The following is a 27191-nucleotide window of genomic DNA, read 5'->3' on the forward strand; positions in this document are numbered from 1 at the left end:
GCGTCGGAAAACTGAAGACGGGGGTTCCTGCCGAAGGAGGTGTGGAGAATTAAGAAGAGTGACGATTACACCATCCAATCAGAATGAGGAGCAGCACAACGCCAGGAACATATCGGTACGTGATTGGATTATCCTCCTAGGAAGGCGGACCTTGGACAACACGGTTGCTATGACGGCAGAATGCCCACCTTCCCGGCGCCGCCATCTTGTTGTTGATTCGAACCGTAGGGAGCGGGTGAGGGCAGTGTTTGAAGCCGGCCTGGGGGGACCGAGAAGCAGCGCCCCCCGGCCGGGCAGGGAGAAGTTTCCCTTGGTAAGTGTCGGTCTCGGAAGCGGGGTTTGTGCGCGGGAGGCGAAGGGGAGGGCGCCTCTCTTCCTCTCTCGGCTCGGATCTGAATGAGTGTCGGGAGGGGGAAGAGGAGGCCGGTCGGCGGGGGGGAGAAGGAAGGAGCTCGGTGGGGGCTGAGGCGAGGCAGCGGCGCCTGAGAAGAGAGACCAGGCTCCCTGGTGGGTGTGGTGGGTCCGTGAGGGCTTCTGGGGCTGCCCCCCGAGGGAAGGATCCTGCGCAGGTGTCTTTCCATTGGGGGGGGGGAGGCGGAGGGTGTTACAAAATGGGAAGTGGAAGCGGCTCTCCTGCCAGGCAGCCCGGTCTGCCATTCGTCTTCGTTCTCGACGGGCTTCTGGGCTGCCGCTTTTGCTGGTTCTGCCGGATCCTTTCCTCCCCGATGGAGACGCGGCGCCAGGTTGGCTTCGTTCAACCGTTTGTTTTGGAAGCGGGCTTTCTGGTGAATACACGGCGCGTTGCTCCTCTTAGTGGTTGACATCATTAGACGAGGCCCATTTGGGATGTGTGTGTAGCTTGGAGTCAGAAGCTGCTGCACGAGAAATTGGGAGGGGGGGCTTCGCTCAAGCCGTTTTTCTCTCCCTCCCCTCCGCTGCCTGGGAAAAGCCTTTAACGAGGTGACAGGTTGAATCCCAGAGGTCACCATGTCCGTTGGGAAATGGTGTTGGTTTTCAACAGAAGGCGACTGCTTGGCACACTGGACCTTACTAAGTAAGTATGTTGGCCCCAATCCAGGGAACTCTGGGAGTAGCAGAAGGCTCTGTAGGCAGTAAGTGTCCAACAACTGACTTTGATGGATCATCCTTAACATAGAACCACATGTAGGGAATTGTGCTGGAACTGGACAAGTAATAACTTTGCATTTTAATATTTTCTCTCTTCCCACCACTCAAATCTTGTTCTAGTATAGGGTTGGGTAATCTCAGTCCCAGAGACTGAATGTGGCCCTTCAGACCTCTGGGACTGGCCCTTGGGACTCTCCCCAGGCTAGACCCATAAACAGGCCTTCTCTCAAAGCTGCAGCACACATTGACTGCTCTGCGCACTCCTCAAGGGCTTTTGCCTGACAAGAATGTGTCTTTGAGCTGTGACTCTGCCTTTTGCTTGCCTGGATGTAGAGATGGGGGTGGTGTGTAGGAACCTTTGACTTTTGTGTGGCTCACATGTAGCCTACTATATAAAAGTAAAAACTACTCGGTCTGTTCAGTAGTGGCCCCTTCACACTTGTGGAATGCTATCCCTAGGGAGACACAACTGGTATCGTCTTTATTTCTGGGCACAAGGCAAAGACGTTTTCTCTTTATCTGGGTGTTTGGCCCTTAATTTGAAGACAGTGTTCAAAATACTCCAGGCACCAGGTGTGTTTTGTGACCGGCATTGGTCCAGTTGCGACCATGTGGAGATCTCTGGGTGCCAGGTTGGCGACTGACATCTCCATCTGTCTGGCCCCTCCAGCCTTCTTAGGCAGGTAAGCAGAAGAGCTTATTTACTGCATTCATATCCCACCTTTTTCTCCAAGGACTACATGGTTCACCTGCTCCTCAGTTAATCCCTACAACGACCGTGTAAGGTAGGTTAAGGGGACTGTGACAGACTTCAAGGTCACCCAGTGAGCTACATGACATGGTGGGGATTTAAACCCCGATTTTCCAGGACCTAGTCCGACACCCTGACTACTACACCACCCTGACTTCCTAGAGTACTTCTGCTATGGGGCAGCTATATAAATTAAGTAGGTACATAAATATGGGGAAAGCAAAATGTTACTTAGAGAAGGATCTGAAATATTTTCCTTGAAGATTGAATTTGTTTTATTCTGAATTGTTTTATTTGTTGTTTCCAAGTGTTGTAAACTGCTTTGAGAATTTTTTTTCATTAAGGTAGAAAGTGTTATAGAAATAAAATGAATAGTATTAATACTAAATTTCGCTGGGGGAGAAATGGTGCCTAGATATTCTTTTATGGCGACTGTAGCCTAGGTTTAAGGTGCCGTTTGGCGATTAGCTTTTATATCTGAGTTTATAACATTGTTTGAAGGATGGCATTGTGGTGGGATCTGTTAGTCCCTATCTGCTTTATCTGTGTAGCTGTGTTGTTAGATTGTTATTGGATGTTATTAATTGGTTTCAATGTAAGTTTATTTGGATCCTTCCATGAAAAGAGTAACTAACAACTATGATAAATAAATTGCCCCACCAACTTTTGTCTCTGGCCCCTCTCACTCCTGGCATATGGGTCCTGGAAGGTTGTCTATGAAGGAATGCAGGCTTTGGTCTGAAAAAGATTCCCAATCTCCAGTCTAGTATATTAGTGTTTTCTCACTTGCTATAACATTTGTTTTTACTTAACATAGTAGCTTGAGCCATAATTCAAAATTTTGGTGCAGGGGAGCTTGCACAGTATAGGTGACACTTAAGTTAAGCGGTTTTGCGTGGATACTCCAACCCTCTTGTATAGCCTTTAAGTTAATGCTTTTCTTACAGGAGGAAGTCAATTCGCCTAAAATCAGCTGATGAATTTTGTTATACAAGCAAAAAAATGCCCACAGCGGAACCTATTTATAACTAGCTGTGTGTGTTAAATTTGCAGAGATACATGCATTCAGTAAATGATTATGTCAGGAATCAAAGTTAAGATGATTGAAAGTATATTTCACTAAAAAATACACCAACAAGGAAATATTTAATGCTGCTTGAAAGATCACTGCAGCTCAGTCAGTAGAGCATGAGATTCTTAATCTCAGAGTTGTGGGTTTAAGCCCCATGTTGGACAAAATATTTCTGCATTACAGGGGTTGGACTAGATTACCCTCATGGTTCCTTTCAACTCTACAATTCCATGATTCTATTATTTCTTTTAAGGTAACCTTTGCAGCCCAAGGATCATAGTTATTAACTACGATCTGCAGTTTTTAGTGCAGTGGGTACCTTGCAATTTATATTTTATTCATCCTGAAAACTCATTTTAATTAGGTTAGGTTGATAACTTGGCAAAGAATTTAGGTTTCAGAAATATGAGTGCTTTTCATCAACTTGGATTTGGTATGAAGGTTACACTCAGACTTTTTGGATACAAACCAGCCATTGTAATGTAAGAGGAATGGCTGCAATATGCTCTGCATGTAGTTGCCTTTAGTGACTAACGAGTACATTGGTTTTCAACCAGTGTGCTGTGGTACCCTGGGGTGTCTTGAATGATGGTCAGGGGTGCCGCGGGCAACACAGGCCTCTGTCCTTCTTTCCTTCCCTCCCTCTTCTGATGCCCTCTCACATCTGCCTCCCAAAGGCTTGCACAGCTGTTCATTGCAGCAGCCCTGGCTACAAGCTCCCCAGGTGAATGCTGCCTCTGGGGCTGACCAGGGGGTGCTTCCCAGGCCCCTGTGGGGCAGTTCAGGGCAGCTCAGATACCAGGGTTAGCAGCAGCTGCTGCTGTCTTAAGGACTCCCAAGGAGAGGGGAGAGGAGGCTCAGGGAACACTCCACAAGGGACATGTTTGAAAAAGGGTGAGAGGCTTCCAGCTCTGCAGGCAAGGGGTGACATAACTGGGCTCTTGAGCCCCACAGGGCAGGAAGAATATAACTGGTCAAGGGAGCCATGGACTGAAAAAGGTTGAAAACCTCTGAACTAGTATATCCCTCTTTTTGATGGGATGGAAGACTGGTAGCATTATATGTTAGTGCTTCTGCAGCTGCAGCATCATTTTCCAAGCAGATTTCAAGGTGCTGGTTCAAATCTACACGCTAAATGGGTAGGGCACATGCAAAACAGGCTGCCAGAGCCCATGTGTTCTATCACAATGGGTTAGCCAATGGGAACTTCCTTTGACATTCAAATAGCAACTTGTCAGAATTGTGGTGGGCAAAGGAAGTGTTAAACTCCTCTCCGTGGTCCTAAGATAGTTTAGGTTCCTCTGTGGCTGCCCTTTATGTAAAAAAAACCTCCCCAAACTCACCCACGCATGCTAACCATCATATTTTGTTTATTTCCGGTATCATTTAAAAACACTTCTCTTTGTTACTATCCATGTGTCATATTGAAACAAAAAATGAGCATTAAAGGCTGGTGGTGTTGCTTCTTCGCAAATTTGAATTCCTGAAAATTTATCAGAGCCAGAGAACGTATTTCAGGAGTTGTACACTTTTGGCTGGCTATGGAAAGTGGTGGGAAGGTAGGGTTATCATTTTCTGTTTTTAACCAAGTTGTATTTTACAGTGGTACCTTGGGTTACAGACGCTTCAGGCTATGTGTTTTCGGGTTGTGCACTGTGCCAAACCTGGAAGTACCGGAATGGGTTACTTCCGGATTTCGGCGCATGCGCAGAAGCGCCGAATCGTGACCTGCATGTGCACAGACGCGGTGTTGCGGGTTGTGAATGTGCTTACCGCACGGATCACATTCGTAACCCGAGGTTCTACTGTAATTGCATTTGCCTGAGATACTATAGCAGACATCCATGCTTCTTAATATATTGATAAACTTCCCAAGCCTCTGTGATAGAATGAGCTATAAATTAATCATTGGTGTTTTAGTGGGTCAGATGAAAGGTGAATCTTTTTGTAGTTAGGTACCCTATGAGTGAAATGTGAGGCAGAAATTTGAGCATAATTGAGTTCTTGTTGACATTAAATTGTCTGTGCTTGGCTTTAAGCATTGGTTCCTACCTGTACAGCATCTCTAAATTTTTGATAAAAGCTGCAACCCTAGCCTAAACTATCTTAAGCTTTATCTTTCTTACTGTAAATTTCCACTGTTGTGTGTTTTTGCTTTTATTATACATATATATTACTGAAAGGGCCTGAAGTAGTGCAGAAATGACATTGCTTACATAATTGGCCACAACAGTAATTCAATCATAGTCTCTGCTTAGGTGATGCCACTTCTATCTTCCCTGTATCACGTGGTACAGAATATGGGAGCCAGTATTCTGACTGGCATGTCTCATCTTGCTGATATTTCACCATTTATAAAAGAGTTCCATTGGCTACCTGTTTGCTTCTTAGCTGAATTCAAGGCGTGAGTACAGTGGTACCTTGGGTTACAAACACTTCGGGTTACAGACTCTGCTAACCCGGAAGTGGTACCTCGGGATAAGAACTCTACCTCAGGATGAGAACAGAAATTGCTTACCAGCGGCGTGACGGCAACAGGAGTCCCCATTAGCTAAAGTGGTGCCTCAGGTTAAGAATGGACCTCCGGAACGAATTAAGTTTGTAACCAGAGGTACCACTGTACTTATGTATAGAACCCATAATTGCTAATTTTAGTCTGTTTTGAGATTAATCTATTGCTTTTATTTTTTATCTGTTTTTAATTGAATTTTGTTTTTGTTGTTTGAATACCGTAATAAAGGGTGGAACTCAAATATTTTTAAAAATAACTGTCAATTATAAGGGTGTATAGAAGTTTGCAGTAACTTTCTGGTGTTTGAACTCCTTAATGAAGATCCATTGGAGGCTGTTTTCTGCAGACAGTGCAGACAAGAAGATAATTGGGAAGATAATTGGTGCCAGATAAACGTGGATAGCCCATCGTGTTTAGGTGGGGCTTTTTCTTTTTGCAGTTTTCTTTTTAAAAATTGTAAACTGCCCTTGGACTGACTTGTAAGATAGGATAAATCTTAATTAAAATTGACATGAATTCTTAGGCTGCTCCCTCTGTTTCCTAACAGTGTGACAAATATCAAAATAGAATTTACCGGCTGTTGGCCACAGCATGCTTTTGTTGATAATATTTGAGTAAAATTTATAAAATTTGCTCTCAGTGCAATGCTCTTGAAGTGCCTATATCTTTTCTTGGTGTACATGAAGCTATAATCCTGTGCACACCTGTCTTTGGGTAAAGTCTATTAGGTAGAATTCAGTGATGTGCTAAGTGAGGTATGGGGGCATAGAATGAGTTCCACATGAGCATTGAGACTCCCCACTCCTCCTCTTGTGTGCCCCCCATCAGCGTTTGAAACTCCCATTGTTCTAGTGTGTTTTGTAACAGGGAATTTAATTAGCGCAAGCAGTTTCTGAGCTCTGGGCGCAGTACTGTGCATAAAGATTTCAGATTAAAACTGCACAGTGCTGAAGGAAAGGAGGACCCTTTTCTGCCTCCCCACTTCCAGGCACTTCCTGAAGTATGGAGAACAGACCCTCTTAAGAATATTAGGGGCCGGGACGGGCAGGGGAAGCATGGCTTTGTTTTTTGCAGTCTTCAGATGAGGACTAGACCATGTGAAACATGAACATAAGATTTTTAGCTGCAGTTCATTCATTTTAAGCTTTGTATTCTTGTTATAAAAAAGTGCACCTAGACATTCCATTGTTGTGCCCATAACCTAGGTTTAAGGTGCCATTTAGCTCCTAGCTTTCATATCTCAGTTTTTACACTGCCCCCATGTACCTCTTAAATCTGTTCCGGGGGTTTTTCCAACCCTCTGAAGACGCATAGCACAAGCAGCTCCCATTCTGTGCATGCAACAACTTAGTTGAATCCCACTCATTGAATACAGTGAGGACCCATTTGTCTAGAATTGGGCTGAATGTTATCTGACAGCAAGCCTCTCTCCATTTGAACATTTGTAACATGGCGCCATTTCTGAAAAACAAAAGTTCTATTGGAAAGCTTTCTCAAAATATTGTTACTGAGCTTTTTTGTGGAAGGATCTAAGCTTTTAATCCATCATCACCTCAGAAGAGTAGGAGCAGAATCTATACTTAGAGTGTTGTTGGGACTGCAGGAGGATGGAAATTTTCTGAAAATTATTGCAAATTAGTGCTAATAAGCCTGTACTCACTGAAGATTGTGAAACTTGTGGACTCTTTTCCTCTTCTTCCTTCTACTGCTTCCCTGCCATTAATCTGGCACAATATATGTAACTTAGGAATCTTATAAAAAGTGAATATTATGCACAGAGTTTTGAGACACATTTCTGTGGAAAGCAAGAGCAGTAGAAAATCATTTCATTTCCTGTTAGGAGTTATGCCAAGTCACTAGCATGGCCCTTTGGCAAAATTTGGGTCTTCCCACACAATGGCTTTGCTATGTCATGGCTCAAAGGCTGTTGTATAAATATGATGCATTGTGACTACCATAAGGACAACTTCTGCTCATGCTTGCAAAGAGACCAGACCTCTGAAATATTATTGGTTCTCAACTAGTTTAGGAATAAGAAAATACAAATGTTATATGTGAGGGGTGGGAGCAGGGCAGAGGGGAGAATAAGAGCACAGGAGTTTCCATAACTGTAACTGGAAGCGTAAGTTTTATAGATCCCCAGAATTGGAATCTCTTAAAAGAAAAAAAGAGGTTACAGTTTTAACAGGTGTTTGGCTGGTATCAGTTTTCTGTCTGTGGTTGCGGTGTGATTTGAGAGGTGATCCATTCTTCTTTTTTAAAAAAATTGCTGCCACATATTGTGGAAGTGCATGTTAAGGATGGCTTTCAGAAACTTTTCCAGTAGGAAAGAGACAAGAGATACAAAAAGTGGGGTATCACATGTGGCAGTTGGGTTTTTTAAGGCAAAGAGAAATTGAAACCATACACACAGCAAACACAGCTTTTGTTTCTCCAGCGTAAAAGGGCAACAGTATCTTGGTGACCAAGTCCTGGAGCAGTCAGACTGCCCTTGCAATTTGCCCCTTGCCTCTTTGCTTTCAGCAAGCATAAGTATGCCAAATTCCATGGGAATAATAATAATTACTATTATTATTTATTTACATACACTTCACTATTATTATTTATTTACATACACTGGGTTACATACACTTCAGGCTACAGACTCCGCTAACCCAGAAATAGTACCTCAGGTTAAGAACTTTGCTTCAGGATGAGAACAGAAATCGTGCTCCGGCGGCGCAGAGGCAGCAGGAGGCCCCATTAGCTAAAGTGGTGCTTCAGGTTAAGAACAGTTTCAGGTTAAGAACGGACCTCTGGAACAAATTAAGTACTTAACCCGAGGTACCACTGTAAGGGAATTCTACAAATTATGACTCCAGTTGTCACTGTAGCATTGTAACATGCCAACCCTAAGTGGGCATCATGTGCCAGAAAGTCATGAATGAATGAATTTCATATTGATTTGGACTAACCAGCCAGTTCTTTGGTTGCAGTCTTCTTTCTGCTTTTGCACTTTATTTGTGGCAGCAAAACCTTGGCACAAACAGTGCCTGCAGCACAGAGAACAGGGCTGTGCTACAGTGCAGGGCAGGTGGGATGAGTCGCTTGAAGTGTGCTTTATATTATACCTTCTTTTACAGGCACCATGTATACAACTACAACCCCCATCATCCCTGACCACTGATCCTGTTAGCTAGGGATGGTGGGAGTTGTAGTCCCAAAACAGATGGAGGGCCGAGTTTGGGGGTGCCTGTTCTTTTAGAATAAGATCAAAACTATGGCTCCAAAGAATCTACTTGTTAGCAGACTTCCTGCAACCCATATATACTTGAAGGCTTTTGTGATCTGAGCAACCTGCAGTAAACTGACTTGCTCCTGTAATCAGGTTTATTACCACAAAATATATCCACACTTTTGAGAGAGTGCCTCAGCTTCAGGATCTGTCCTTCCAGCCCTGAGCACTCAGGGCTGATTTCCTTCAGAATGGATAGGTTTGATCTTGCAGTCCATGGGACTCTCAAGAGTCTCCTCCAGCATCATAATTCAAAAGCATTAATTCTTTAGCGATCAGCCTTCTTTATGGTCCAGCTCTCACTTCCATACATCACTACTGGGAAAACCATGGCTTTAACTATACGGGCCTTTGTTGGTAAGGTGATGTCTCTGCTTTTTAAGATGCTGTCTAGGTTTGTCATTACTTTTTCCCCAAGAAGCAGGCGTCTTTTAATTTCGTGGCTGCTGTCACCATCTGCAGTGATCGTGGAGCCCAAGAAAGTAAAATCTCTCACTGCCTCCATTTCTTCCCCTTCTATTTGCCAGGAGGTGATGGGCCCAGTGGCCAGGATCTTAGTTTTTTTGATGTTGAGCCTCAGACCATATTTTGTGCTCTCCTCTTTCACCCTCATTAAAATGTTCTTTAATTTCTCCTCACTTTCTGCCATCAAGGTTGTGTCATCTGCATATCTGAGGTAGTTGATATTTCTTCCGGCAATCTTAATTCCGGCTTGAGATTCATCCAGTCCAGCCTTTGAAAGAAAATTAATGAATTTTATTTTCCTTGATGTGATTAATTTTTGTCTGCACAGTCCTTGCGATACTAATTTTATTTACTGGCTTTCTTTAAATAAGCTGTTTACTTTTAAAACCTCTCTCAAATATGGGACGGGAAGTGCTGGTACAGCTGTTGGTGGATCACTATTATACCACGACTCCACAATGGTATTTCTCCTAAGTGTTCAAGCAGAGGGAAATCTCTCTTCAGTGTAAGCTAAGCATCACACCAGCTGTTGCTGAATACAAGGTGATCTGACCTCTCTTTTATTTCATGAAAAGCTTTATATAGAATGTACACATTTAATACACATTAATATCATTTGCACAGCTTTATACGTCAAATTACTTTCATTATGCTTATCTTACAATTTAACTCCCAACCCCATCCAGTTTCAAAGTATTACACGATCTCCCTCTGTTTCCTTGAAATCATTTCTTTGTCTTCGATACTGAATTATCAGAACCCAGCTGCTCAAATAACTTCTGTTTGATACTATATCTATTGTAATTGGTCTACTGTAGTAGGACATTGATTGCTTTTCTGTGCTTACAAAGAGCAATGTAGCTATTGTGATCATTTATTTTAAAATATTTTTTTCAATTGATACACAGCTCTTGATAAAATTAGCATATAGTCTACGGGCTTTAATTCTACTCTGAACTGAACTGAAATGAATTGAAATAGTTCATCATTTATTTCTAACGCTATCTTCTAGTATCTGGCGGTTGTTGGGTTTTTTTGCATATTCTCACCACATATGATAGAAGCATCTGTTATAGCTCTTCCAAATTTTTCAGGCTGCTTCAATTAATTTTGAATCATATTTCTTTAAAGCAGACTATCACTGAAAAGTGTGAGCTTTTCGTATAAAGGCATGTCCCCATCTCCTCTGGGACTTAACTCTGTAGTTTTCTATTCCACTTCCCCATATGAACTTTTCTATCCACTTTCTGTTTAGTGATTTCCCATAAAATTCGTTGTTTTTTCATTTGCTAACACTAAATTTTCAAATTCTGTGTTTTTTAAAAATAGTCTTTGAGGTAAGCTGCTGCAATTTTGTCCCTTTTACAATCGTACTGTGGAGTGCTGGCAAAAGCTAATGGTGATTTTAGTCCAAAATATCTGGAGAGTGCAAGGTTGAGGTGACTGGCATAGACAATGGGACCTTGGAGGAAATTTTGTTCTTCTTGCTTTAAGAAATGGTGAAAACTGTGTTTGACTGACAGCCTCACTTTGCTAACATCTTGTGCTCTCTCTTTTTTTCTTTCCTCATCAGATGGTCTCCCTCTTCCCCCAAAACTCCAAATTCACCAGTTTCTAATCCATAACCTCCTTATCTCAGGTTTTAGATGATACCCGCTTAACACTTCCTGTCTTCAGTTATGTTTAGATGTCAGGAGGAATGGGCTCTGTCAGCAGTTACCAATTATTTGTTGACAGCCTTATGATCCACTAAAGTAGAATTTGATCTCCTGTGACACATAAATACTCATAAACTGTTTCAGATGTAGCTGAGACAGTGCTGGTGCCAGGCTATTTTGTGCCCTAGGCAAGGCTAACTATTTGCACGTACACACACACACCAATTGTTAACTTCAGTTTTCAAAAAACGGGGGGAATGAAAAGCACAAAACTTGAAACTGCTAAATTTATTTTAAATTGCAAGAATAATGCAACCATCTTTGATTATCTTTCTCAAATACAAAAAGTGTTTTAGCACACAAATCATTGTGAATAATTTTGTGAATTTTATTGTTAAAATTTTAAGTCTCTTAAAAGTTTCAAGCTTGTGTGCCTTTTCCTCTCCAAAGTTTGTTACCAATTCCTTCAGGTCAAGTGCAGGTGATGCTTGGGCATGTTCAGTTGATATAGTTGCCAAGCCAACCAGCTTCTTTTGCAATTTCTTTTGCTTTTTTGGTCTGTTTTGACAGCACTAACTAGGCAGGCTAGTGTTTTCAATAGCAAGTAGGTTTTCTGTAAAAAAGAAAAAAAAATGTAGCAGTCTGCAGAAAACTGTAAATATATATATCATCACAACTGGATCAGAGAGTTGAAGGCTAATGGAAGTTCCTAGGTTTATCACTTCAACTCCCAAACATTAACTCTCACTCAAAGTCTTATTGCCAAATAGTGAAAATCATTTCTCTACTTCCTGTTATGAGTTACAAACACTTTAGACTGCTTTTGTAAATGGTAAGAACTGAAACTATTAACCTGGGCTCTTAACTTGTAAACATAGATGTGAATTTATTGGCTGATCTTCATGTTATCTTAATGGCCATGGAATAGAAATACAGGGGTTTGTTTTGAGAGGGGATAATTTTTCTCTGCCTATACAACCGTAGATATCTTATAAAACCAGAATAATTTAAGACGTTTCTCTTTCCTCTCTCATACACAATAAACAGCATGAGAGTCTCTTCCCCCAAGCTTATCATACATTTTTGTGTCCTCTTCAGATTGTTCAGGTATTGTTGCTTTGTGTGTTTCTTAATAAGCAACTCCCTCTCAAAATTCAATTAACATTTGTCTGAATGTAATAATTCACTGGCAAGCTCAGTTAAAACTACAGCTCCATTTGACCCCCAACCCATTCTTTTTGAATTTCTTCTGTGCATAGAAATGTGCAATTCTGGTGCACTTGGACTGATTCTTACGTAATGGATGTCAGTGGAAATGCTTCAGTATGATGAAGCGTAGTCCACTTCACAGCTATAATATGTGACTGTTCTTTAACCTTGTTAAAGTACTCTAGTAGTACTCTTGGTGCCGTAATGTATCTAGTGGTATTCATTTGGTGGCTGTAATGTAAGAACCAACCCTCTGGTTCACATAGGCAACTTTTAGGTCTTGTAACCCTTTTAAAAAAGCTACTGTATTCCAAAGTGCAAAACGTATTAGCTGTAAGCTTGTTACAGTAGCTATACGTGTAGGATTACAAAGTAGCATGTACTGATTACAATTACTTGTATTAATGTTTCCTTTAAAAAAGATTATTCAACTACAACGGTCTTCTTCAACCTTGGGTCCCCAGTTGGTGCTGCGCTACAATTCCCATCATCACTGACAGCTGGCTAAGTTAGCTGAGGGTAATGAGGGTTGTAGTGGTTCAGCATTTGGATACGAGGTTGAAGAACATTGGATTAAAATACCTTTTGAATTTTATGTTGTGATTAGAGTAGTATCTTCATTCCTGGACTGCAAGCTGATATTCGTTGTCAGTGCCAGAGTTTTGAGTGCTCAGTAGATCAGGTTCTGTAAGCTCCTTTGAAGGTGTGTGTATGATACTTGATAAACAACTGAGCAGTTGCTAGTGTAGGTAGTGACATGTAGAAAATGCCGGTGCCAAATGACCCCCTCATCCCTGTTGCCACTTATTTTGTAAATGTGCTTATTGACTCGTTCATTCACTGTTCCATATCAGTCATATGAAGATATTTCACCAACGGACAGCCAGCTAAAAACTGGTACACATATAGCTTGTAACATTTTGATTGTTGGAGAAAGCTAAAAATGGCAAACAAACCACTATTGTTAAACTTTGGAGGTTAAGCCTACCTCATAATATTGGTCAGTAGTCATTCACATAGTGAGCTAAGTAGATGGATGAAATGTGAAGCTATGGGAGCTTTTTCATCACATACTCGAAAGGAGCCTCTTTTGGGGGAAGGGAGCATTTAAGTGCTAGCCAACCACGTGAGTCTGAAAAATGGGACAGGCCTTACATACGTCCCTCTTCATTTGCTTTAACAAGTTCCCTACCTGGCAACGAGGGAAGAGGGACATATCTATGTTTGCAGAATGCAAACTGTGTCCAGTAGCTTAATATAAGCCATAGATAAACAGAACAGCTATCACAAGTGCATCCTCGCCTGAGGCCATGAGACTTTCCAAAGTAGTGCCCTTACTAATCGGCTTTACACAAGATCACTGGCCAAATTAGAGCTCTGCAGAAGCCACCAATCTGTTTGGCAGTTAGACTAGACTGAAATCATTTTTGTCTACCTCAGTCATCTTCTATTTTAGCCTCCTGTTGAAATATCAAAAGCATGTCCTTACTGTGAAAGGGGAGAGGAAGCATGCACCTCTCAGGGCAACTTTGGGGCACAGTTGGCTCAATCTGTTTTGTAAAAAGCGGGGGACTTTCAAAAATTATATCAGAAGCTTGTCAAAAACATACTCATGAAATTCATATTATAAACCAAGGCTTGAGAGGCAGTTTGCAAGCTCCTTGCTCTTCTGTGTTTATGCTTTGCTTGTTAGTAGCAAATGGTAGACCTAAAACATTGACCTTTCCCCTTCTCCTCATGACTAATTAGTGTTTCCCTGATCACATCACCTAACATGCAACAGTTGCGTCTTCAGTGATGAAAGCCTACTTTTTATTTTGAAACGCCTTTTCTTCCAGTTATTCAATGAACCTTTTTCTACAACTTAACTGTCAGTTCAACATTTACGTGAATTGAAGGATGCTTTATTGGGGACAAGTACATGAGATGGCTCAAACGGAAGGCATGGGATGTTGTTGAACTAATTCCTTGCTGGCATAGAGGAGTAATGCTTTAAGTAAAGGATGGGCTTACCTTATTAAAAGATCTAGATTGCTCTGAATAGCTGGTAGGTCATTGCTCTTTCTCGGTTTTGGTCACAAACCTCTTAAGAAATTATTGTCTTGTCAAGATCATTGATAAAATACAGAAGTGTGTAAAAAGAGTACTGCATGTGTGTGTCTGTGTATAACTCATAGCTACATGGTAGACTTTGTACTGGGGCTGATGCAAGTGACCACTGGCTAAGTTTTATGCAATATTCTCTGTTTTGCAGACCATTGGCACATGCTTTCTTACTAAGACATCTGAGTGGTAGAGATTTTGCTCCTTGAGAAACTCCTCCTTCCACCCCATGCAGCTCACCCCCAGCTCCAAGTGTGCGACTGGTGCCCTACGCAATGTGTGTTTGTCAAACCATGGAGGTGGGGAAGCATGGCAAGAACGCATCCCACACAGGAGGCCGAGGGGTCCTTCTGGAGCCTTTCATCCATCAGGTGGGCGGCCACAGCAGCATGATGCGCTACGATGACCACACTGTGTGCAAGCCTCTCATCACCAGAGAACAGCGCTTCTATGAGTCCCTGCCTCCAGAAATGAAGGAATTCACACCTGAGTACAAAGGTAAGCTCCTTAAAATCTCATTTAAATCCAGAGCATTTTAGTGTATCTGGAGGGCACTCTTCTATCAATAATAATAATAATAATAATAATAATAATTTATTTCTACCCCGCCCATCTGGCTGGGTTTTCTCAGCCACTCGGGCAGCTTTCAGTAGAGCCTTAAAAACAAAATAAAACTTCAAACATTAAAAACTTCAACTGTTCTGTGAATGTATACATAGGGTGGTGTCCTACAAATTAGTTCTGTTAGTGCAAGTACTTCTGGCTGCACAACAGAAAAGTCCCCTCTTCTTCCCGCATGCCTCATAAAACTATCCTGAAGGCTCCCCCAATCTGATCTGAGGGTGTGCAGGGAGAGAAGAGGGAGGGAAGTTCCGTTGCACAAATTGAAATCTAATGGAACTATTTCATTACATAATATCCATAAGATCACTGTGAAACTTTCCCATGTATTTTCAGACAATGCATGGATGAGAACAATTTGTTTATATGCTTAGGCAGTCGTAAAATCTTATTAATGGCATTGCTGGCTGGCAGTACTTCTAAAGCCCAGTTGGGTTTAGTTTCAAAGTCAAATAAGCCCTACATAGTTCACTTGGACTTACTTCCCGGTGACTGTGCTCAGGGTTCTAGTCTTAAGTCTGGCTTATATCCTTTGAATCTCATAGTGGAGTGGTCCAGTGACCATCGTTTCCTGAAGAAAGTGACATATGAGGCACTAAGACCATGCTGCTTTCTGGTGGAAATTTGTGCAAGTATGGCAACTAAAAAACAAGACTTTGAGGCAATGTGCATTTTCCCCTCCCTGTAATTTTGGACACAAAGCTGTTCTGCATGGAGGATTCTGATGTTTATTAACTGAGCCTTACTTGTGTAGTTTCAAATGAGTCTTAAGAGAGAAATTTCTTTTTCACATCACCTCTTTTGCCATATATTGAAAGAGTTAATTTTCTAACTTTAAAACGTAAGCATTCCATCTTGGTAAGTTTTCCTTGTAGCTGCCACTTGGAGCTTAGGCCTTTCTAGAGTTTTTTCCACCTGGGACACCATATTGGCTACTCCTGCTATTAGCAAGTCTAGATCTCCCACAATAGGACTGAACCTGTCAGGTTGGGCTTTAGGGCCCTGTCAGTTGTCAAGGCAGATGCAGCACTGTGAAGTGCAAATAAATCCCATGGTGCATTGCAGCATGTTTGTCCTGCCTTTGAGAAAGTCTTACATGCATCTGATATTGCTCCCAACCTTGCCGATTTCTCTTGAGCACCTTCTTTTATTCCCGCCCCCCTTCTTTTGTATATGTGTCTATAATCTTATCTGTTTTCACTTGTGTTTCTGCCTCTGTTTTGGCTGTCTGGTTCTTTAAAGCTACTTAGCCCTGAGAACATCTTGCACAGCCTTATGGTACTATCCTGTACATATCTACTCCAAGTCACTCCATTGATTTATGTGGAATTTACAGGTAATGCTTTATAGGATTGCAGCTGTGATAACTAACACCAAGCATTTGTTATTTGCAAAAGTTGTGAGGGCTTGGAAATGGTGTTTGGAAGGTGGGGCAATTGTAGTAGTCTGCTGCTGTATTTTTAATGCAGAGACTATAAAGCTGTTGATACTAAAAAAAATTCTGTGTTTAATAAAGCTAAAGTAGAAAGAATTAATGTTCTTAAATTCATACAGAAAGCAGATGGGCTGTTATGAATAGGCACATCATTCTTTATAAATGAAGCTGTACAGAAAAAGCCTGTCACAGAAGAAAGCAATCTGCCCCATGTTATAGCAAAGGAGGGTGACTCTTTAATAATAAGTTACTCTTGAATGGATCAGAAGATCATGCACATTTTTCTATTGGGAAAATGTGACAAGGAAAGCCAGTCTTAATTTCAATTCACGTACAACAAAATTCAATTTATACTGAAATAGCCTTTCTCACAAGAGAAAATAGGTTGCATCTCAACCTGGAGTCATTCCAGTTAATATTAAGAAGCTGTGCCAGAAAATGGACAAGAGTGACTTATGAATGCACTCTTTGGGCACAGACTATGCAGATAATGGCTAGAGCTAAGCCTATACTAGATGTGCTTAAATACTTAATGTGCCTTCATGGGACAAACTCTTGACTCCAAAATACATTTCACAGTTATTTTTATTTACCATCAGAATGTCATTTCTACCCTGTATTTCTCCTTTTTGAAATGGAGGTGGTCTGAAAAGGGCACCTTCGAAAGCCTGTAATTTGAAACCGAGTGCTTTCAAGATACTATACCCTGCTCATTTTATTTACCTGTGTAGTAAACTTTTAGTTATAGAAACTATTGCTGTTGCACCAAGTAGACCAGAGACAGTCATATATTCTCAAGGGCCACTCTGTTACATACATGTTGCATGCAAAATCCAAAAGAGCTGTAACTTTATAAAGTGTATAATTTTTCTTTCTTGCACATAATTCCCCCCCCCCCCAGCGCATCTGGCCAATTCCTCCTGCCCAAACACCATAATTGATCCATCTTCTGGATACACCGTTGATGTGACAATAGCTGCTTTACACACACACACACACACACACACACACACACACACACACAGAGTCCATCTTATAGTTTCATTTTGTTTTTCTCCCTTACATGGTCCTTGGCAACAACCTCTTAGAGTGCTAGTTTTTGTGGCTGTTACCTAGCTACTAAGAAATTTCATGTGAGGAATGCCACATGTGGCTTGTGTCTGGCAGGTGTGGTGTCTGTCTGTTTTGAGGGAGACAGTGATGGCTACATTAACCTGGTAGCATACCCCTACGTGGAGAGTGAAGCCTTGGAGCAGGAAGATGTTCCAGAGAGGGACCAGCCGCGTCGCAAACACTCTCGCAGAAGCCTCAACAGGTCTGGCAGTGGCAGTGAGCACAAAGAGGAGAGAGCTGGACTGGCCAGTGACACATCAGAAAGGTACCATGTATTTCAGTTGTTTTTCCTTAGTTCAGACATAGCTTTTCAGAAGTTGCTTCCCTTAAACAACATTTCACTCCCTTTTTTGGCAAAATGTTCCCCAGTAAAGATACTGTAATCTTGTACATGCTCGCTGGACATCGATTTGCTGAGACCCTAACAATTATGCAAAGAAGGCTCTCATACTGCAAGTATGAGAAAGGTGCAGAATGTCCCCCTCTCCTACAGAATTACTCTTGCAAAGCAACTAAATTTAGTAGCCCAAATGCTAATCTCTGTTGTAATCTAATTCCCAGCAAAGCTCTTATTTGTGATACCATACTGTGCCAACAGCTTCCAGGACACGAAGAGCCTCAAGAGCTGGCATTCAGATGTTCCATTTCAGATGCTAGATGGAAATAGCAGCGTGAGTTCTGAAAAGATCACATTTAACCCGTGGAGTCTGCGTTGCCACAAGCAACAGTTGAGCCGCATGCGCTCAGAGTCCAAGGAACGTAAGCTCTACAGTATCCTCCCAAAGGCATAGTGTATACTGACTGCATGCTCACAAGGTCTTTGTTGGGGACTAAGAGGGGTGGCTGACTGCCACTGTCATCTGTTTGTTTTGGGAGGCAGTGGAAGAGTGCGCCTTCGGGGTGACTGACACCCTGCCAGTAAACCCGGCTTGGAGCATTTTCATCTTTAAAAGACCTACCCTGCCCTGGTAGGCTGGATTGTGAGTCGGCATAACTAGTGTTTTTCTGTGGCCTTCAGTCTATGGTTACCAGATTTTTTTCAATGAATCTGAGGACACCTTTTTGCAGCAGCCAAGGGGTTAAAAAACAGTAGCATCCGGATTATTAGTAGGGAGCATCATTTTGTAAACATATGTAGTTTCCATGGCAACCAGAGCCAGGTTCCTTGGTTATGGATGGAGGGTGGGGGGGGGCAAAGTTCAGCCCAAGTGCCTATCAGCTGCTCCGGGAGGCTGTGAGTGACCAGGGGGCGGGGTGCAAGCGTAGTTTGGGCGCGTGCTGCTTGCTGCCTGGGGCTCGCCATGCGCACATAGACATTGTCAAAGCTGCCGACGCTGTAACAGCCGCCACTCTCTGGGCATAAATCGGGGGACCTTAATTAGAATCCAGGGTCATTCCGGAGACAGATTGGTGAATCCAGGGACATCTGGTAACCCTACTTCAGTCACTGTTTTCTTGTTTGGCCACCTCCTGTAGCCCAGCACCAGGACCCAAATATCAGTTCTGGAGTGGAAAGTCTGCTCTTGCTTTAAAAACAGGAACTTTTCTTCTTATGGTATTAAACTAGGCTTTCTCTTCCTTGGCTTGTCCCCTGCCCCTGAAGATGAAATGCTTGTTTATTCCTTTTATCATTGGGGTTGGAGGTTTCATATATTTGTTTTTGTTCTTCCTGTCTTGTTCTTTTTTTTTTGTCAGAGTTAAGATCTTTACCAGTGCATTTTCTAGAATGAGAGGGGTCTTAGAATTTTTGTTGAAACCAATCAAAGCAGTTCTAGGAATGCTGAGTTTAAAGAAACAAATTTACCTTTACTGGCTCCTTAGAATTCCTTTTACTGGAGAACGTGGTACACCATTTCAAATTTCCCTGTGTGCTTGACTTGAAAATGGGGACCAGGCAGCACGGGGATGATGCATCTGAGGAGAAAGCTGCTCGGCAGATGAAGAAGTGTGCCCAGAGCACCTCGTCCACACTAGGCGTACGGGTTTGTGGAATGCAGGTACCGTATAAGCTGCTAGCAAAACTTCTGTTGCATGATTGATAGCCAGGGCTGATACCTTCCTGTGCAAGGGGGCGTGTAATAGTATTTGGCAACTGCTTAGAATGCAGAGAATCTCTGCTTCCTTTTTAAAAAAGCTGTGTGTGTAATTTATAATAATATAGTCTCTCTCCCATAAATGCACATTTCTAGTCTTCATAGAGAGGTTTGAAAACTTTCCAGCACTGACTGCAAAATGCTTCAATATCTGCCCATCTGTGACATTATCCCCCATGTTCAGGTATGCAATTAAGCGGGGGGCGGGGCGGGGAGAGAGTGGAGCAATGTTTAGCAGTCATTAGCATAAAGTGATTTACAATGCACTCCTATGCAGATCTACTCAGAAGTAAATCCCATTGATTTTAATGAGGTTTATTGCAATATAAGTGGGTATAGGACTGCTGTCTTACTTCCCAGTTAGCATAGGGCTGCCCCTCGGTGTGTGGAGTTGGTGGCAAATATTACCAGCAGCTTAATAGTAAACAATCTCCATGTGTCATAGTGAGCTTCCTTAGCTTTGAACTGTGGTTAACATAGGCAACTCACCTGGTAGTTCTTACATGCTAGTGAATGGAATAGCGCTCCTTGGGGTGTAAGACTTACTCTGAGTTTATTAACCTCTGATCCTTGAGGAACCAAGGTAGTAGAAGGCTTGGACATAGGAAAATATCTCTTTTTCTCAGATACATATATATTTGAAAACCACTAATGGGCAAGGAGAGGGACACGGGTGGCGCTGTGGGTTAAACCAGAGAGCCTAGGACTTGCTGATCAGAAGGTCAACGGTTCGAATCCCCGCGATGGGGTGAGCTCCTGTTGCTCAGTACCTGCTCCTGCCAACCTAGCAGTTTGAAAGCACGTCAAAGTGCAAGTAGATAAATAGGTACCACTCCGGCGGGAAGGTAAACGGTGTTTCCGTGCGCTGCTCTGGTTTGCCAGAAGCAGCTTAGTCATGCTGGCCACATGACCCGGAAGCTGTATGCCGGCTCCCTTGACCAATAAAGCGAGATGAGCGCCGCAACCCCAGAGTCGGCCACGACTGGACCTAATGGTCAGGGGTCCCTTTACCTTTACCTTAATGGGCAAGGATGAACAGAAGTTTCAACAATCTTGAAACCGTATGGGGCTCTCTTGTTCAAAACGGGTGGTGACACCTTGCACAAAGAAAGCACAGAACATCTGCATTGGTCAGGGTGTCAGTTAGGTGTCCCTTGCTTTGAGTGTTGTAAATACTCTCCTGTTGGTTTAGCATGCCTTCATAGCATGGATGCTGGTGCCCCCTGCTGGATGGTGGTCATTTGAAATACGTATCTTGCTTTTATTAAAATATCCTACTAATTTTACTGACAGCCATGATTCTGCATCAAGCTGCATTTGGACTTATTTTGAAGGAAATGTTGATTTCTGTGACTTGAGCCACCTTGAGTCCCATCAGGAAAAAAAGGCGGGGTATAAATAAATGTAATATTAATTATAATTTTGCTCAGGGTGTTTTATTCAACTACAAGGGTGCTCCAAACAATTATTGTTTAACATGAGGCATTTAGCCAGCCTCGAATTTTCTTTTGGGCTACTTTATCCAGCAGGGTGTTATACAGTGTCCAGTTATACTGTATCATATTTAGGAAGGAAGTTGAAGAGACTTTTCTCTTATATGGGAGTACCCAAGCTTCCACCCATATCTTAACACCTTGCCAGCATAATGTACAATATTTCAGAATTCTTTGAGGATACAACAAAGGTATACTGCTGAAGTTTGCCATTTTTACTTTGGCTGCTAGTCCACTTTTTCCTCTTTAAGTGTGCTTGAGTCCTGCTCCACTTTGGTTGTTCTGACTCTGGAATGTGTCCTAACCTATGGAGAACCGAGTCCTTGTAATGTTTTAATTTGGCACAGCAGGGACTAGAACTAGTTTGATGCTTCTTTTTTTAACAATTCTCATGACGATGCAAAGGCTTCCATGAGCTACTGCAGAAAAGCATAGCTGATCATTACTGCTTTGTAGCTTCATGCAGTACACGTTTGACTGTTCTTTGTAGACTAATACATGACTTTTTTCTATCATAGGTATATCAGCTGGATACAGGCCATTATTTGTGCAGGAATAAATACTACGGCAGAGGTCTTTCCATTGAGGGTTTTCGCAATGCCCTCTACCAGTATCTGCACAATGGAGTAGAGCTACGAAAGGACCTGTTTGAGCCCATCCTTAGCAAACTGCAAAGCCTGAAGTCTGTCCTGGAGAGGCAGGCCTCCTATCGCTTCTACTCCAGCTCCTTGCTCATCATCTATGATGGGAAGGACAACCGGTCGGAGACATATATGGAGCGCAGGGCAGAGATGCGCCTGAAACAAGTGGACATCTCTCTCCCAGAGAGCCTACAAGATGCCAGCAGCACAGAGGCAGTCAGTTTCCAGCCCAAGGTAGATGTACGTATGATAGACTTTGCACACAGCACATTCAAAGGCTTTCGAGATGATCCCACTGTACATGATGGCCCTGACATGGGGTATGTGTTTGGACTAGAGAGCCTTATCAACATAATGGAACAGATGCGGGATGAGAACCAGTAGCCTTGGGCTGGGCTCCTCAAGTTTGTCCCTCATTGATAGAAACAGACAGGACCACCACCCCTACAGAAAAAGCAGACTGCTGCTTTGAAAATATTCTGTTGCTCCAGTGTGTTTAACATCAAAGGACAAGATATCCTGGACGATCCTGGCAAAATGGCTTTGACTATCCTGGCCTGGACTTCTTGCAGGAGAAACAAACCCCATGGACCCCAGTATTGGGCATTTATATCTAGGGCGTTGCATTTGTTCAGTACAGCCCTGTGATCATGTCTGTTAGGAATGTGGAGACTGACCCCATGGGAAAGAAGAGGGGTGATGGTCTAGTGGTGTAGATTTTGGGATTCCAGTGTCCCTCTTCCTTGTCAGCCTTCCATCAAGAACCAGTGGTTTGAACCTCTCTTCTTTCGTTTGGAAAGGGCATTCAGATACAAGCTAACATTACTTATGGGGCTGATCGAGGCACATGATTTGCACATACTCCTCTCTGCTGTTGCTGCCCCTGAGCAGATGTGAGAGACTCTTCTAGAGGGTACAGATGATACTTCATTTATCTTCTCCAATCTGGGCATTATCAGATCATCCCAAATGGGGAAATAAATGACCAAAGGAAAACTAGTGCAGTGCTTTAATGGTTTTGCTTTGCACCCCATTGATGAAGCTGGCCTACCTCCCTTCACCATTTCCTGCACATTGATAGAAACTCTCCAAATTCCAGAAAGGCCCAGTCAGGTGTTCACAATGCTGTCTTGGTCAAGAACTTCATGGGAGAGTTCAGCTGGCTAAGGATAGTGTTAATAGCACATTCATGTTGATCCCTTGCTGCTTTTGTGAAACTAATGATGCTTATCAGGTGCCAACTCCCCCTCACCTCACCCATGCGTCTTTCCATTTTGTAGATAAAATAAGTCTCTTTTCTGACCTCGTTCAGATACAAGCACCATATTTTGTTGCAGTTTCCCTTTCTTCTTCCTTCCAGGGAGGCTTCCTAGCAAGACAGCACACTTCCATACATGTTCCGCCCACAATAATAAAATACTTGTGTGGGGTAATTGATGAGAAAAGTAGGCGTCTTTATTTTCAGAAACTGTCCTGATTTGTGGAGGGAAGCGTCTGTCTGGCTTATAATGTAGTGCCACCTGTGCTTGTTTTCACCTCAGGGAGTTGGTGTTTCCAGCCTTGTTCCTCCACTTTGTGACGGGTTGAATGCAGCTGTGCCACGTTCTGGCCCCACATACGTATATGGGATTCTGTTGCGTGGGCTGAGGTGTTGGTGGCTTGTAGCATTAATCTTGACAGCATTAGTTCACTGCGTGATTAATCACAATTTGCAGCTCTTGGTGGCAGTGGTGGCCCTAAGTGCTGTTCTGTGGACCTTGGAGGCTAGTTGCTCTAATTAGGACCAGGCCTAGTATACACAAATGCACTAGACTTCTTGGGCATGCACTTTGTTGGGGAGGCGATTTACTACCATAGGGAACTAATGGCAAGGCATTAAAGTTGACCACAATTGTCGTAAACCTCTACTACTAGATGCTCTTGTAATGGGGTAGCATTTGCCCCAAAGCTCCTGTGCTGAATCTGTGCCTCCCTTTTGGGCGAGTATGAACTTCACTGGTTTGTCTTGAAAGTATTGGTTCTTTCATCAAGGAGCTGCTGATGTGCCAGCAGGTATTTGCAGTTGACTCAGTGCTGAATGTTCTGAAGGGCAGGTGGGGGAGCAACCGTTGTGCATTGACCAATTTAGAAATTAGTATTAGATATTGCCTCTGTAATGAGAGGCATTTTCACAGAGAAAAGAGCAACGCCATTTCCCCAATGTTATCTTTGATTCCCAGAATTTAAGGGAACGGGTTTGCTTTCTGTTGAGCCTAGCTTTTGAAGTCTTCAGAATGGTTTTGAGGCATCAAAATTTTGGTATTGTTTTGGATAAACAGGATTTTTCAATATTGTCTACCAGCTACTTAAGTAACACTGAAAATACAGAAAATCACTCTAAAGAGTCGTCTTCTTCCTGTTCTAATGATTGCACCATTTTGATATTTTTTTTCATTTAAAAAAAATCTGGACCATTCTGAACTTCTCATCATAAGTTCCAGAGCTTGTAAATAGCATTTCTCCTTCCTGTTGCCAGGTTTTGTTTTCATGTTGCTAATAACTGTTTGCTCCGTAAGGAACCAAAAATATTAAAGGACTTGGTTTTGTTGGTATTTTAGCATTGTGGTTAGTTTTCAGACAGCGTAACTGCAAAGCACAGTCTTGTTCAATAGCAATAAGCTTTCCAAGTTCATTTCTTTAACTTCAAGTTAAGCAACGGGACGTGGATGTGACTGTTCTTCATACTTGAGCACCTTGCATGTCTGAAGGGATTTGCCTTTTCCTAGTAGAGGTCTGCTTGCCACCAGCTCAGAGTACAAATGGAACTAATTTGACTAACATGCTCCTCTATTTGATGCAAGCCTGTATGTTGCCTCTTGCAGGGCTGTTTGTGCCTGCATGTGCACACACGTGCTTGTGTGTAGTCTGTTGGTATTAGAGTAGCTGAAACTGAGATGTACTGGCAAAACTCTGTACGGAAGCATCTAGAGGGTTTGTTAGAGAAGTACCCATGCTGTCAGGGCAGATAAATTTAAATGGATTTCCTTGCAGAGAGTTATTTCTAAGCAATCCCTTTGGGCGTGCAGCAAAAATCAGTTTCTGCAGCTTGACATTTGCTTTCGATTGAAAGCAACTCTGTAGAGTAAAAGTGCCTTCTAAAAGGCACCAAGAAAAACATGACAGAGCAGAAGGTATGAACTAGAATATTTGCCTTCAGCAGCTCTCCTTCCAACTGTTTGGTTAACTGTTTGTTCAAACTTGCATCTTGCCAGAGAAAAAGGTCTCAGGCAAGCAGGTCACACATGTTTGAGTGCATCCCCTTTGCCCTCTTCTGCCCTGAAACAAAAGGAATTGAATCTACCCAAAACAAGCTAGTTTGTCTAATGGTTTTTGTACAGTACATTGTCCCAGTACATTTTGATATATAAATGGGGCAATGTATTTACAGAGGTAGACCCAGCATTTGTTGTTACACTGCAGCCATTCACCTTGCCATAAAGGCACATGTCATTGGACACAATCGTGCAAACATGCCACTTCCCTGTTCTACCTCATTATCTGTAAAATCCTTCAAGATAATTAGGCTTATTATTTCATTTTAGGGGTGTTGTTACAGAACTGGAAGCTATATTGCAAGTGTCATGAAGTTCTCTAGAATAATTTTGCAAAATAAAATAGCTGAAGAGGACATGGGGTTAGCTTTGAGGAACTAAACATAAAACAACTTGACTCCTTTCACCTGTAGTTTCAGACTGGGATGTTGCTTTTTAGTAGTTTTTAGCTCATTAAAATGCCTAGACAAGGGTGAGTGGTGAGAGACTGAGCATATGGCTTTTGTAAAGCAGGTGCTGCTCTGGACGCTGGGTCCAACAAAGCCATTTTGTATGCATTGTATACATTCAGGTCCTCCTGGACACTCATGTAAATAATCCTTCCAGTCTGTTCCTCCTGGAGCAGCACATCCTGTTTGTTGCCCTTACAGCTTGCTGACACTTTATGTCCAGTAGTGTTGATTCCTTTAGCAGGACTTTGCACGTACTGTGTAGTTGCCTTCATGTAGATGATGAATCAGCTTTTCAGCCTTCTGGAATACATAGCCAGCTATCTCTCTAGCAATACATAGGAACTGCTAGCGTTGGTGAATGCACACTGTAAGGGGTTCCTTTTCATTAAGGGCCAAATGAGAGTTCACCAGATAAGCACTTGGATTTATTTTGTATTGGCGGCAGCTGCTGCCTTGAAAGTGTCTCTTCCTCCTCACCTAGAGGTTATTACTGCACTGTGCTTTTTGTCAATAACTGATCTTGCCCTTTCAGTTGGAATAGGAGCCACCTTCTCTTTACTAGCACCTTTGTAGCCTGGACCTGCTGCATGACATTTCAGAAATATTGGCTCAGATATTTCCCTATGAATGATGGAGAGTTGCACTTTGGATAATGTTCAGTCTAGATGACCCCAAAGAAGGCCCACTGTGTGTCACGCGGGGAAGGTATTCAACTCTTAACCATATCTGTTCCTGCACCTGAAGGAAGTCTGTGGAAGAAATGTAGCCGGGCTTCTGTTGAAAGAGGCTGGATGTCAGTTTCAATTTCCCTAGCCTAACACACGTGCAGCTATGTTTCCATATCAATCCTGCCCCTCTTCAGAGGACCAAACCACAAATCAGACCAGATCACATTTGCCTGCCTACCTGCTGCTTACAGGTTGGGTTTGATGGTGTAGTTTTAGGTCAGAAATACTAGTTTCTGCTGGGGGCGGGGGGGAGATGCTTTAGCTAGCCAGTTATCTCACTGAGAGTTACACCAGCAACTTGCCATGAACCCTTGGAGTGCACCTGAATACACATTTTGCTGCTATTGGTATAAAAATGTGGAGGTGCAACCTGGGGGCATATGCTGCTCTGCACAAGTGCAAGGGAACCTGCTTTTATTGCTTGCTGTGAAAGGGTCACCACAGAATATTATGACCATTTGGGTTTAAAAGGAGAGACAAGCTTTGGTGGTTTCATGGACTGTTTTTGACTGTGGGGAGAGAGACTATAGGCCTATGTATTTTGCTTGTTTTACAGCAAGTCTGGAAAGAGTCATCCAAGTCAGGTTCAGACTTTGGTTGGTTGTATTTGTACTTACTATTGCATGCTTATCTCAGGAGCAAAATGTTGTTTTTTATACTTTGAAAAGTCTAGGTGCAGAATGGTCTCTATGAGAACTGCCAGAAAGGGAAGAAATGTTACTATGAGAGCAGGGAGCAGTACTGCACCCTACAGGAATGGTTCCTATCTGTTCATTTGGACTTGTCTGGGAGGGACGCAGTATTGCATTACAAACTTCTTGTATATTTTTCATAGTCTATTCCAGTGCCATTTTGTTGGGCCAAGTCAAGCTTTTGGGCATGAGAAATAACAGTATCTGTACTCCATACACTGCATCCCTAGCTCTCCTGTTGTGTATAAAAAGTCCTATGTGTATATAAATAAACTGCTAGACATTTAGCTGAGGGACAAGTGTCTTTTATGGGTCTTTTTCACTCCACTGGGCTTAATAACCTAGTTCACATTATTAGTTGAATTTATATACCACCCTATACCCGGAGGTCTCAGGGCGGTTCACAGAATAAAATCAAAATGTAAAACCACAAAATACAT

General features: G+C 42.5%; 1 protein-coding gene across 3 annotated transcripts; it reads left to right on the forward strand.

Annotated features, from left to right (window-relative positions):
- On the forward strand, positions 1-27038 carry IP6K1 (inositol hexakisphosphate kinase 1). 3 transcript variants are annotated; one of them, XM_083429486.1, is made up of 6 exons: positions 1-115; positions 14324-14670; positions 17396-17606; positions 17940-18112; positions 19163-19338; positions 21446-27038. In XM_083429486.1, exons 2-6 carry the CDS (start codon positions 14448-14450, stop codon positions 21950-21952), a joined length of 1290 nt encoding a protein of 429 aa, XP_083285612.1. In that variant the 5' UTR covers positions 1-115; positions 14324-14447; the 3' UTR covers positions 21953-27038. The 3 variants fall into 3 exon arrangements, with proteins under 3 accessions (XP_083285612.1, XP_083285611.1, XP_083285613.1); XM_083429485.1 differs by lacking the exon at positions 1-115 and adding an exon at positions 155-313; XM_083429487.1 differs by lacking the exon at positions 1-115 and adding an exon at positions 4193-4510.
- The last annotated feature ends 153 nt before the right edge of the window (positions 27039-27191 follow it).

The sequence above is a fragment of the Podarcis tiliguerta genome (assembly GCF_965153285.1).
Source record: "Podarcis tiliguerta genome assembly, chromosome: 2".
NCBI classification, from domain to species: domain Eukaryota; kingdom Metazoa; phylum Chordata; class Lepidosauria; order Squamata; family Lacertidae; genus Podarcis; species Podarcis tiliguerta.

What these genes read in the sequence shown, in the direction of transcription:
- IP6K1 (XM_083429486.1), top strand. Translation starts at nt 14,448, where the DNA reads ATGTGTGTTTGTCAAACCATGGAGGTGGGGAAGCATGGCAAGAACGCA. An exon ending in ATTCACACCTGAGTACAAAG is followed by an intron (nt 14,671 to 17,395) that starts GTAAGCTCCTTA and finishes TGTGTCTGGCAG; the next exon opens with GTGTGGTGTCTGTCTGTTTT. An exon ending in CAAGGAACGTAAGCTCTACA is followed by an intron (nt 18,113 to 19,162) that starts GTATCCTCCCAA and finishes CTGGCTCCTTAG; the next exon opens with AATTCCTTTTACTGGAGAAC.